The following is a 14,123-nucleotide window of genomic DNA, read 5'->3' as shown; positions in this document are numbered from 1 at the left end:
AAATTAGGTTTCTCTCTTAAACTTCCACAGCACCCTCAACTTTTCTTTCATAGCATGAATGTGTGTGTACATGGATGTGTGTGCAACAGAGAGACAGCATGCAAACATTAACTTGTAACATACTTGTTAAGAGCCCAACTCTGAAACCAGATCACATAGGTTCAAACTCTCCTTCACTTCTTGGACCTCAGGTTTTTTAAAACTGGAATACTGGAAAAATAAAACCTATTTTGCAGAATGGTTGTTAGAATAAAATGTTTCAAGTAGCTCACACATCCTAAACACATAGAAGTGTTCAACACATGCTACAAGTGGAAGCGAAGGCATATGAGTTGAATCTAGAAGGATGAGAATTTCAGGAGAATAATGAACGAAGGGACACGCAGACTTACGAGACAATTTAATATCATCAGGAAAAGGTGACAAGTCAGGCCTGGCTGGAGCACAGGCACTGTGGCAAACAGTAGTAGGAGATGAAACTGCAAATGTAAATTAAAGGCAAAGCCATTTAAACCCTGATCTTCCATTTCTAAATCAACACTAGTCTCACAGGTAGCTAAGTAAATGTCAAACTGCCACACCTTACTAAGGACTGACAATCTAAAAAATTACCTGTGTATACTAAGAACTGGCCCATCCCCCAACATGTTTACCTAACTTTGTCATTTTTTTTTTCCTAACTGTGTCATTATGTATTTTCATCATCAAAAAGCATCTGTTAACTATGACTCCAAACAAAGAATCCTGCTGAAATGATGCCAAGCCTAAATGATCTTAAAATTTAGAATATTCACACTTCCGTGTGTATATACAGATATAAGTAAACAAAAGCAGCAAAACGAAAACATTAAATTAATCCACTCTATACAGAATGATCCATATAAGTTAGGAAAGGAAAGAAAAAAACAAATATGGATGATCCCAAATATGAAAATCCAAGCCATTTATATATAAAAAGGAAGTCTTACAGACCTAAAATTATGCTTTTAGTGGACTAATCTCAAATTTCACTTGTATTACCTAAGCATAAATTGACAGTGGTGAAAAGCTACCCAAAAATTCAAGGTGAAAAAGGAATTTTACATTTTAAAATTATGGGGGGTCACACACAAACTAGATTATTAGAAGTAACTTAAATGTAAGGCCTACCATACATGAAGTATCTTTCTGGTCACCTTACATTCCAAATTATCCTAACAATAAATAGCACGTTTTACTGTCTCTCTTCTCATTCTCCCCCAAAGACTCCTTACCTTCCAGAAGATCTCGGGCCAATCCTGGTTCTGCTCCTGTGGAACGGACAAAATCCGACAGGACAGCATCCATGTCCAGGGTCATGTGATCATTCAGTACTTTCAAGCAGCTGATGTAGGGAGGACATAGATCAAAAGTCAAGCCTCCACCTGAGGAGGAAATAAACACATAAGGCCTGACGCACAGTGGAATGGGATGATCACAGCCCAGTATCAGAAGCTTCCTAACCAAATGGGGAAACTATTCCAGCTCATTCATTTCAGCTGAATTTACTATAAAGAGTAATATGGTTTCCTAACTCCTTATTAACGTTAGTTGTTTTCCCTTTTATTACATAAATTTCAGGTGCCCAGCAATATAGTTCAACATCCATAAACACTACAGTGATCACCATCACAAGTCTAGTTATCATCCATTCATTACATACAGTTCACCATTTCCCCTATATAACGCTCCTCCTCTGCCATTCTAGAGTATGCCATTTCTATTCCTCAGTTTGCTTGTGCAAACTAATGGAAGGCAGCAGCGGACTCACATCCTGAAGAACTTCCCACCTGTGCTATCCCCTAACATAGCACTTGGTTTATTTCTTTTCAGGCACTCAATATATTTTGAAATTATTTTAATTAGCTGCTGTCTAGCCGCCTCCTCCAATACACAAGTTTCTTGAAAGTACAGAGCTTGTGTGTCTTATTCATTAACATATCCCCAGCATGTACCCCTTGGCACCCAGCCCTCAGTAAATATTTGCTGAATCAATGATACTACACACTGAATAACTTTCAAGTTGACTAGTATTCTCATGCTAGCTGAGGAAATGGGAGGAGCAAACGGATATCTGAAACTACTCAAAATAAAGCACTCTGCAATTACGCAAAGCAGGGTAGAGATGCCAAGAGTTCCTAACAAAGGTCAATCTTTGTCCACTAATTTCATGAACCCAGGAAACATGCTTTTTCTCCAATCAGGACAAATGACTGCCAAGTAAGTTCACCTGAAAAAGGTCTCTTCTTCAGACTTGACTTTGGCAGGAACTATGTCCCTGACCCATCAGCCTGGCACCAATCCACATTCCTCTGAAGTTAGCAGTCCCAGCTGAGGAAGCAATAACCAAGAGAAGAACAACTTCTCACCAAAATTTGCCGCTTCAGACAGGTTTACAGTTCTCTGCAGAAGAGGGCTTGTTCATAAAGCCACCAGGCACATACCTGCCCCACCACACCCAGCAATCCCCTGCTCTAGGGGAAATGCCAAAAGTGGAGTTCCCAAGGGTAGCAGGGTGGCTCAGGTGACTGTCTCTCCAGAAACATCTCCTTCTAAACAACCTAAACGCTAAGGATGATTCTCAGGTACTTTCTCATCACACCTCCCCAGACCCCAAGACACAGCTTACTTATTGGTGTGATCAGATCCTAATTTTCTGCATTCCATAGAAACAGTAAGACAAAGAAACAGCAGTGATTTGTAGGTCATAAAACCAGTAGGCCACTAACTTAATAACTTCACACAGGATTTTTTTTTTTTTTTGAGAGGGAGAGACATGACAAAATAGAAAGTATTCTTTCTGGTTCTGTTCCAAGAGGCCAAGAAGTCCAGGAGTAGAAAGAAATGTTTAATTCATATCTGTAGCCCCAACATCTAGCTCAGAATCTACAATATTGTAAATATTGTAGACAGTCAATAAATGCCTGATGAATAAATGATTAAATGACTAACTGAACCTCTGCATCAGCCACCACCAAACCAATCAATTCCAGGTTTAAAATTCAGATCAGAAAGTCAAGGGTACTTCACCTTTCACATCACCCCTCTCTAATGGTCTGTCCCAGTCTCAATCCATCTCTCAAAGTTTTACAAACTCTCCTTTCTAAAGAGACGTTAACATACTGTCATTATTTCTACCACCCTCATATCATATGACTTTTACTTACACCTATATATATTAGCTAGGTGACTTTGGTCAAATAACTTACAGGGTCTCAGTTGCCTCTTGTATATCCTAGACTTGGATTTGATGACTTCTAAGATCATTTCTGGGTTTAAAAAAAATAACTTCAGTTCCCTAAAGCTTCATAAATTATGATCCTTACATTCTCTTTTGCTCTGCTTATTATCAATGTCTAATTTACTTCCATTTCAATATCACAATTGTCAGAAATTATGACAATACATAAAGAACTTTTGGCCGTGAAAAGAAGAGAAGCAAAAAGCAAAGGAGAAAAGGAAAGATATACCCATTTGAATGCAGACTTCCAAATAACAAGGAGACATAAGAAAGCATTCTTCAGTGATCAGTGCAAAGAAATAGAGGAAAACAATAGAATGGGAAAGACTAGAGACCTCTTCAAGAAAATCAGACATACCAAGGGACCATTTCATGCAAAGATAGGATCAATAAAGGACAGAAATGGTATGGAGCTAACAGAAGCAGAAGATACTAAAAAGAGGTGGCAAGAATACACAGAAGAACTATACAAAAAAGAGCTTCACAACCCAGATAATTACGATGGTGTGATCACTCACCTAGAGCCAGACATCCTGTAATGTGAAGTCAAGTGGGCCTTAGGAAGCATCACTACAAACAAAGCTAGTGGAGGTGATGAAATTCCAGTTGAGCTATTTCAAATCCTAAAAGATGATGCTGTGAAAGTGCTGCACTCAATAGGCCAGAAAATTTGGAAAACTCACAGGACTAGAAAAGATCAGTTTTCATTCCAATCCCAAAGAAAGGCAATGCCAAAGAATGCTCAAACTACCACACAATTGCACTCATCTCACACACTAGTAAAGAAATGCTCAAAATTCTCCAAGCCAGGCTTCAGCAATACGTGAACCGTGAGCTTCCAGGTGTTCAAGCTGGTTTTAGAAAAGGCAGAGGAACCAGAGATCAAATTGCCAACATCTGCTGGATCATCAAAAAAGCAAGAGAGTTCCAGAAATATATCTATTTATGCTTTATTGACTATGCCAAAGCCTTTGACTCTGTGGATCACAATAAACTGTTGAAAATTCTGAAGGAGATGGGAATACCAGACCACCTGACCTGCCTCCTGAGAAACCTGTATGCAGGTCAGGAAGCAACAGTTAGAACTGGACATGGAACAACAGACTGGTTCCAAATAGGTCAAGGCTGTATATTGTCACCCTGCTTATTTAACTTATATGCAGAGTACATCATGAGAAACGCTGGGCTGGATGAAGCACAAGGTGGAATCAAAATTGCCAGGAGAAATATCAATAACCTCAGACATGCAGATGACACCACCCGCAGAAAGTGAGGAAGAACTCAAGAGCCTCTTGATGAAAGTGAAAGAGGAGAGTTAAAAAATTGGCTTAAAGCTCAACATTCAGAAAATGAAGATCATGGCATCCGGTCCCATCACTTCATGGCAAATAGATGGCGAAACAATGCAAACAGTGAGAGACTTTATTTTTAGGGGCTCCAAAATCACTGCAGATGGTGATTGCAGTCATAAAATTAAAAAAACGCTTACTCCTTGGAAGAAAAGTTATGACTAACCTAGACAGCATATTAGAAAGCAGAGACGTTACTTTGCCAACAAAGGTCCATCTAGTCAAAGCTATGGTTTTTCCAGTAGTTGTGTATGGATGTGAGAGTTGGACTATAAAGAAAGCTGAGTGAAGAAGAATTGATGCTTTTGAACTGTGGTGTTGGAGAAGACTCTTGAGAGTCCCTTGGACTGCAAGGAGATCCAACCAGTCCATCCTAAAGGAGATCAGTCCTGGGTGTTCATTGGAAGGACTGATGCTGGAACTGAAACTCCAATACTTTGGCCAGCTGATGCGAAGAGCTGACTCATTTGAAAAGACCCTGATGCTGGGAACGATTGAGGGCAGGAGGAGAAGGGGACAACAGAGGATGAGATGGTTGGATGGCATCACTGACACAACGGACATGAGTTTGGGTGGACTCCGGGAGTTGGTGATGGACATGGAGGCCTGGCGTGCTGCAGTCCATGGGGTCAGAGTCAGATATGACTTGAGTGACTGAACTGAACTGAACCTCAAATTCAAAATGCTAAGTTACTAAATAAATTAGTTCCTTAGATAAAATGCTTAAGAACTGAATTACTTCAAAATTCACAGGTGAATGAGTGGTTTCCCCCTCTTCTAATACAGACAAGATTCTTTCCTCAAGCCCATTTTACACACACACCATCTTAGGTCACAGGAGATGGTAGCAGTCCAAATAACTTAAAACACATGAATAATCCAAAACCAAGAGCATACCTGCAAAATGAATTTCAACTTTATCTCTTAAAAAAAAAAGTAAAGGAACTAGGTAAAGCCACTTTAGTAACTTTCTGAAACAATGTAGGAAATACACAACACAAATGGTGGTGGTGGTTTAGTCACTAAGTCGTGTTCGACTCTTGCAATCCTCTAGACAGTAGCCTGCCAGGCTTCTCTGCTCATGGGATTCTCCAGGCAAGCATACTGGAGTGAGATGCTATTTCCTTAACAATCAACAAAAAGGTGCCCAACAGAAGAGTGAAGCTGATTAAGCCACAGGTTCATAGGCAATTTCCAAGCCAACAGAGGCTTCTGAGTGAGAGAAGCCAATGAAAACCATCAACATCATGGCATCTTAGACCTCACATGCCAACACAGCAGGTCAGTCTTTTCCAAATACAGTTTTTAAAAATAATTTCAAGGTCCAACATTATCTAGAATGACTTGCTCAAAGATTCAAAGCACTAAACCAAACTTCTTGGCAGCACATTCTTACATTTGATGTCTCCAAGGTACATGCCATGGACTCCACCCTCACCCTACCCAACAGGTGAGGACTGCAGCCTTTTTTTCACCATTTCCAACACCTGGCTTGAGCTTCTCAAATTCCAAATGGGACTATCCAAATGGGACTTCTCAAATTCCAAATGGGACTAGGTGATGACGAAGACTCACAGTCCTTGGCTCTCGGCACACAGAAAGGAAAAAAAGAAAACGCTGGCTTTCAAACTCTCAAATGAAACAGAAGAGGCACTCAAATATTTGTTGATTGAATGGTGTTTTGACAAATCTAAATCAGAGTCAAATCCTCCAGTCTTCCAATCAGAAGGACTCTGTGTGCTCGTTAGTGCTCACTCAGTCATGTCCAATCTTTATGACCTCATGGTCTGTAGCCCGCTAGGTTCCTCTGTCCATGGAATTTTTCAGGCAAGAATACTGGAGCAGGTTGCCATTTCCTACTCCAGGGAATCTTCCTGACCCAAAGATCAAACCTGCGTCTCTTTCATCTCCTGCATTGGCAGGCAGATTCGTTACCACTGTGCCACCTGTGAAGCCAATTCTTGGATGAATCGCCCATAGTTTTAAAATTATTGATCTGGACTGGTAAGCAACTCTTCTAACTTTCCCAGTTAGTGGAGAAATCACTAACATTTACTACAAGTTAAAGGAAGTTTTCAAGTTGAAACATGAAGCTGAACTTCTTCAGCAAAAAGGGACTGAAGCAATAATGTAATCCAATGTCAGCCTCCACGCAAGAATCCTTCTACTGCATCTTTGACAGATAAATCATCCTATCTCCACAAGAGTACAAGTTCTGATGGAGACTCATTTCTTTGCTACAATGTCCATTTTATTGTTGGACAGCTCTAATTGTTAGAAAATGCTTTTCTTAACTAAATCACCAGCCTTCCTCTCTCTTTAACATAATGGTGCTTGATCTCTTCTCCAGAACAGTAAAATCTACTTCCAGAAATGATGGAATTTTCATGGAAAATGATTATATAAAGCATTTCTTTCCATAAAAATTTGTTGTAGGTCAACACTAGAATGTTATCATGAGCCAACCAGTGGCCTCTTTTTTTTCTTTTACAAAATTCTTCCTTATATCAGTACTTGCTATTACCTGTATTCATGCATAAACGATTATGCCAACCCTATATTACAAACTCAACAAGTAGAATAAATGAAGACACGTACCTTGTTCAAAGTTCACTTCTGCTACTATCTTTGCTTCTCATCCCTACTTCCACTTCCATGCTCTCTTGAAGTGAGGATAGTAACCAAGAAAATAAGTCAGGGCTTCCCTGGTGGTCTAGCGGTTAAGAATTTACCTGTCAGTGCAGGGGACATGGGTTTAATCCCTGACCAGGGAAGATCCCACATGCTCTGGAGCAACTAGGCTTGTGTGCCACAACTACTGAGCCCGAGCTCTAGAATCCGCAAGCCGCAACTACTGAAGCCTGTGCTTTGCAACCACAGAAGTCACCACAATGAGAAGCCCGTGCAACAAAACCAGAGAGCAGCCCCAACTTGATGCAACTAGAGAGAGAAGCCTGCATGTAGCTAAAAATAAATAGATAATTTAAAAAGAATAACAAGTTAATATTAAGCACTTTCAAAAACACTTCTTATTCATTAACAACAAAACTCCTGCAGCAGGCTTATTATTCCCAGTTTACACAGAAAGGAATAAGGCTTGAAAAGTCAGGTGGGTTACCCAAAATCTGAACCCAGACATTTTGAACACATGCTCTCTCTACTGTACCATACTGCTTCCAAGTGTGTCTGCTAAGTCACTTCAGTCGTGTCTGACTCTGTGACTCTACAGGCTGTAGCCCACCAAGCTCTTCTCTCCATGGGATTTTTCGGGCAAGAATACTGGAGTGGGTTGCCATTTCCTCCTCCAGGGGACCTTCCCAACCCAGGGATCAAACCCCTGTCTCTTATGTCTCCTGCTTTGGTAAGTGGGTTCTTTACCACTAGTGCCACCTTTAGGGACAGTCATTACTGGTTCCCAGAACTGCACTGATTTTTAGCCATTATATTCTTTCACCACAGGAAAGTGCTGTGCCCATCTCTCATGTTTATTAATGACTCATGACTCTGCCTTATATTCTCCTCAGTTCAAATCCTATCACCCTCCTGAACAATTTCAATACCCACCTGCAAAATCTATCCAGCATTTCTGCCTTAAAGTTTCATAAACTCATCAAATGCCAAGATCTTCATCTGTACCTCAGCAATTCAGACCCACCATGCCCTGAAACCATTCTACCTCTAAATCTTCAACTCCCAACATCTTACTCTGGCTACAACCTCATTCCCCTCCAGCTGTTTCTCTCTACTACTAAACCTGCTATCTCACCTCAGAACATCTTTGCCTCAAGACTAAACCATCCAATTCTTCAATTCATCTTATTCATTAATTCAACAAAAATTAATGGAGTGCCTACTCTGGGCTAGGCACTATGGTCAGGATTAGGAACATAACCATGAACTAGATGTAATCTCTATCTTCACAAAGCTTCTAGTATAGAGGAAAAACACACAAAATTTCACAAACAACTGTGATTATAATAGGGAGAAACACTGGGGGAGGGGCATTATAGCATATAGGGAATCAAGAAAAGCTTTCCCAAGGAAGTGATATTATATCTAAGAACTGAAAAATAAGTAGGAACTGGAGACAAATTGGGAAAGAAAGAATGCTCTGAGTGGAGGAAACATATCAATGTTCTGTGGCAAGGAGGTACAGAGAGGTGAAAACAGTGAAAAATGAGAACAAAGGGGGGCCCAGTGGACCCTACTGAAGACTGAGATCTTATTAATATCCTAAAAGTAAGGAGAAGCCTTTGAAGAGTGATAGGCAGGGACAGGACAGAATCAGATTTAAAATATTAAAAGATCACTCCAGTTGCAGTGGGAAGAATGCTTTATAAGGAATACAAGTGGATTTAGGGAGAACTGTTTAGAAAACTATGGTAAAATGAGATGACAGTGAGCTAGACTAGGATGAGAGCAGAGAAGATGAGAAAAATGGTTAGATTCCACTTTGTCCTTTCTTGCCTATCTAAACATAAACATAATGAGTGATCACTTTATTCTCCCATAAAAACCTAGTTCCCTTATCCTTTCATCTGCACAATCTGGATAGATCTCACATTCAACTTCTCCACTACTAAATGAGGCTATTGTACAAGACAAGAGCCCACAATAATACGGAGTAATATGACTACAGATATATCGTGTTCTCATTCCTTTCAATGAGACACTGCTTTCTTTTGCTTTAGTACCTAACCAGTCTTCTCGGCTACTATCCTATCCCTTCACCATTCTCCCTGAGCCTCCCACCAAATCCTTATCACCTCCCTTACTCCCAGTAGATGACCTTTCTTCCGACTTCACAGAAAAAAGTATGAAACAAAGCAAGGGGTGTTCCTTCAGATTTTCCTCCTGCCTTATCTGCTGGCTGTTATTTTCGTCTTCCCTGCAAAACTCTTTAAATTAGACTACACTCACTGATGGTACTTTCTCACCTGATGGTCAGTCCTCGACCAACTAAAACTGGCTTCAATAGAAAGACAAGGACACTGCTGTCTTATACAGAAGACCATCACCATCCTCCTTACTGCTTATCTAAAGTGTCTCTTTGTAGCATTTGAGACACACAGACCACTCTTCCTGCCTCTCTTTCTGTGCCTTGGTCACCTTTGTGAATTTTTCTTTCTGTGCCTGCACCAAAGGTTACTTCACCCACAGTTCTAACCTCAAGCCTTCCATTTTCTCATTTTATATCATCCCCTTGAAGAACTTCATTCATGCCCCTGAGCACCCAAATGTCGATGACTTCAAAGGCATCTGCTGTCCCCAACTCTTTCTAATTCAACCAGGAATCCCACAGGCACTTCAGACTCAGCACTATCCCTCCACCTGTTCAAGCTATTTTTCTTCCAGAATTGCCTTTTCTAGCAAGTAGCACCATCATCCCTCCTATCACTTAAGTCACAAGCCTGGGAGCCACCCTGGATTTCTCTCTGGCCTTATCCTCACTCACAAATCGTCCTTTACTAAAGTTTAGTAATTTTGATCTTAAAGAATTCTCAGATCCATCCAACATCTTCTGCAGGCTACATCTCTTTTATCTTTTCTCAGGTGTTCAAAACCTGGACCCCAGGAAATAGCTTTCTAATTTCTCCCTGTTCCTTTCTCCAGCCATTTTTCACAGTGGTTGCTTGTAGAGGCTGATCAGTCTAAAATGCAAATATGACAGTATTATATCCCACTGCTCAATGGATCCTCAGTGACTAAAGCTTAACATCCAAATTCCTACTCAAGACAAATAAGGCCCTTCATGATCCAGCTCTACCTAATCCTCCGGCCGTATCTACATCCCACCTTTCCCCCTCTTGTACTTGATAGTTCCACGAGTATATTACATGCTTCAAATTTCAGTTCCCTTGTGAATGTTGTTCCTTCTGGCTCCTGGTCTAGCAGGTGAATTCCTATTTCTTCTTTAAGGCTACTGTAAGTACCACCTCATCTGCAAAACCTTCCCTGGCTTCCCAAGTTAAAGTGCCCACTTCCTCCTTGGTGTTTCATCTTGTACTCTCCCTCCAGCATATCATACTGCACAGTACTTGTGTTTATTTACATGTCTGTCTCCCCACTAAACCATGAGCAATTTGAGGGAAGGAATCTTGTCTTGTTCATCCTGTATTCCTAGCATCCTAGCACCTGGTAAGTACTTAGTTTTCATTCAGATAAACTGAATTCTATTTGTACGGTATCCCACTACACCCTCCCCCCCGCCCTAGTATTGACAATAACCAGATAATCAGTGTTAAACCGGGCATCTCATAGTGTTCACCATGTTGTAAACAGTGGGCATCTCAAATACATTTGCTTAAGATTGTTATATGATCTTATTTGCAACAGATTTCTCTCCCTAAACGTTGTTTAGCTCAGACTAATACTAAAATCAGTCTTCATGGTGAGTGCCCAACTGTTTAGTAACAGAGAAAAGTGACTCAAAATTAAATACTGATATTTAACATAGCTATAGATAATACATAGCTGTAGATAATACAGTTATGTTAAAATGTGTGAGAAACTACTGACCCTACATTCTCTCATCTAAAATATCCCCCAAAGTGTCCACATTCTCACACTATATCCACTCTCCTGGTCCACTGATGCATTACAGCTGTATCTGAATACTCTCCAACTCCTCCCCAAACTCACTGGAAAACCACAACATTCAAGACCGTCAAGAATTTTCAAAGGTCAGTGACTCCTCCATGTCTGTGATGTCAGTTCCAAGGAATCCAGACAAGGAGAAAGAGAAAGGACAGAAACCCTTAGAATTTCACACAATTGTTGACTAGGTGGGTGGGAGAAATGAAAGACTATCCTGGCAGATTTTTTTTAGTTAATATGTGCCCTTCCAAGTGAAAAAAACAAAATATTACCTTCTTAGAAACAAAGGAAGATTTGACTAAATTCCATACTAAAAAGATCTGCTGCTGCTGCTGCTGCTGCTGCTGCTGCTGCTAAGTCGCTTCAGTCGTGTCCCACTCTGTGTGACCCCAGAGACGGCAGCCCACCAGGCTCCCCCGTCCCTGGGATTCTCCAGGCAAGAACACTGGAGTGGGTTGCCATTTCCTTCTCCAATGCAGGAAAGGGAAAAGTGAAAGTGAAGTCGCTCAGTCGTGTCCGACTCTTCGCAACCCCATGGACTGCAGCCCACCAGGCTCCTCCGTCCATCCATGGGATTTTCCAGCCGAGAGTACTGGAGTGGGGTGCCATTGCCTTCTCCGTAAAAAGACCTATGTACCACTAAATGTTATAGTGTTAGTCACTCAGTTAAGTCTGACTGTTTGCAACTCCATGGACTATAAATCACCAGGCTTCTCTGTCCATGGGCTTCTCCAGGCAAGAATAGTGGAGTGGGTAGTCACTTCCTTCTCCAGGGGATCTTCCCGACCCAGGGACCAAACCTGCATCCCTTATGTTTCCTGCACTGGCAGGTGGTTCTTTGCCCTCTGAGCCACTAGGGAAGCCTGATGTATCACTAAATGTTATAATCCACAGTAAAAAGTGGTAGGACCAGGATTTTTATAAATCCAGCCAATCTGACTCCCAAGTACTAAACTCCACTAAGTCCAGGGAGGAAGACTGAGGAGACATGGGCATCTGCCGCGTGCAAGTCCATCCTCGCTGCCTCAACTCCTTTCACCTCCACCTGGAGAGACAGAATAGGCTCTGGATTCAGACAGATCTAGGCTCCAATCCCTTATCAACTACTAACAGCTGTGCAATCATGGTAAGCAATATGACTGTTTAGCGCCTCTGTTCCTTCAGGTATAAACTGGGGGAATTATCTACACTTCAGACTTCCTGTTAGGATTAAATAATGTAAGATATAAAAAGCTTTTAGGACAGTGCCTAGTGTTCAGTAAGTCCTCAAAACATGTCAATTGCCTTCTTTGCACCTAATTCCCTCCCACAAGCTCTGCCTCACTCCGCTGGTGCCCAGCCTTTGTCTCTCCTTCAGAAGCTCCCTCTACTCTTACAAACAAACCCTCCAGTCCTACAGCCATTTCTTGGCCCAGTCTTAACACATACACACAGTACCTGTTCTATCACTCCCATTCCAGTGTCTTTTAAGTCCTCAAGAAAATGTCATAAAGAGATTCCCTTAGTTGTATCTTCTCCCAGATAGTCCCTCAAAAAAAGAGCAAAAAACAAAGTCTGTCCTCTCCTAGAGGTACAGACCGAGCTCACTGTGCGTGTGCTCGGCCTCTCAATGGTGTTCGACTCTTTACGACTCCATGGACGGTAGGCCGCCAGGCTCCTCTGTCCATGGAATTTTCCAGGCAAGAATTCTAGAGTAGGTTGCCATTTCCTCCTCCAGAGGATCTTCCCAACCTAAGGATCAAACCCATGCCTATTGTGTCTCCTGCACCAGCAGGAGAATTAAATAGTTCATTTATCCCCAGACCTCCAGGAACAGCAATTTCCCACATATTGACCAAAATTCTCATGCCTTAATCTACCAGCCCTACCTCCCCACCCTTAACCCTTACTACCCTACTCATTCCAGATGTCTATTTTCTCCCCCAAAAACAAACGTAAGAGGAAAAAACTGAATCCGATCATATAATTTACCACTCCCAAAACAATTTATCAGTATACCATAGGCTATTGTGGAAACACACCAGTAAAGACTCAAGAATTGGACCTCTGGCTTTATCATTACCACTGGTATGTGTCAGAACAAGATTTAACTATTTTTTTTTCAAAAGTTTCTAGTTTTGTTTATTTTTAAATCAGGCTACAAACAGCAAAATTTGTTCCTAAAGGACAAATCCCATCAACAGCCAAATACTAATATACAAATGAGGGAGAAGCTTACAGAGAACTCCTTATGAACTGGCATTTCTCTATTCAGTGCTACTGATAAAAGGCTCCCTGGGTTATAGTTATTTGGGAAATTTAATAATTTGGAAGGCTTGTACAATGGAAGTGACCTTTGGAAAAATAAGGGCAGAGAGAGTCACAACGAAAGTCTATTATTATATTATTGGCACAACAAGAGTAACTTGAATAGGAACAGAAACCACGTTAGTGTTTACTTTTTTAGATCCAGACCACTATGCCTATTTGCCCACACAATGGTTTTTTTTTTTCCTTTCAGCTAGGGTGAAGGGTAGTCCAAGGTTCAACTCCCAGTAAGTTCAACTTTTAGAAGAATAACCTGTAAAACAAACAAACAAACAACAGTTCTACAAGCCCTTAAAAATATTCTGATTACTGAACTTTTGACATCAAAGAAAAATAAATATTACGAAACCACACAGGCTAGTTTAATAACAAAACACACCATCTCTCTAGAATCAACCCTCAAATATTCAGTAGTTGACAACCTTCTCTCCCCTTATTGATTCCTAACTAATGGCCATTTCACTGTCAATTACAGAACTTCCGTTTAAGGGAAGAAATAGCAGAAGGAAAAAAAAAATTACAATGACTATCCCATCTGCAATTAGTTACCCACAGGAAATTAATTCACTTTATAAATTTCTTCTGATAAATTAACTTCCTTCACCATACTA

General features: G+C 40.9%; 1 protein-coding gene across 2 annotated transcripts in view; it reads right to left on the bottom strand.

Annotated features, from left to right (window-relative positions):
- OTUD7B (OTU deubiquitinase 7B) overlaps positions 1–14,123 on the bottom strand; it is a 59,903-nt gene that overhangs the window by 26,182 nt on the left and 19,598 nt on the right. Inside the window, exons 1-2 of one of the 2 annotated variants that reach the window (XM_059884587.1) lie at positions 2,249–3,982; positions 1,254–1,403 (exon numbers count right to left, since the gene is read on the bottom strand). In XM_059884587.1, the coding sequence (XP_059740570.1) occupies positions 1,254–1,338 (85 nt within the window). In that variant the 5' untranslated portion in view covers positions 1,339–1,403; positions 2,249–3,982. Of the gene's footprint in view, positions 1–1,253; positions 1,404–2,248; positions 3,983–14,123 lie in introns of those variants that run through there. The other variant, NM_001144093.1, reaches the window with a different exon arrangement.

This window comes from Bos taurus, chromosome 3, assembly GCF_002263795.3.
Source record: "Bos taurus isolate L1 Dominette 01449 registration number 42190680 breed Hereford chromosome 3, ARS-UCD2.0, whole genome shotgun sequence".
Classification (NCBI taxonomy): Eukaryota; Metazoa; Chordata; class Mammalia; order Artiodactyla; family Bovidae; genus Bos; species Bos taurus.
The sequence above is the reverse complement of the archived record's forward strand: the minus strand, read 5'-3'. Positions and strand labels throughout refer to the sequence as shown.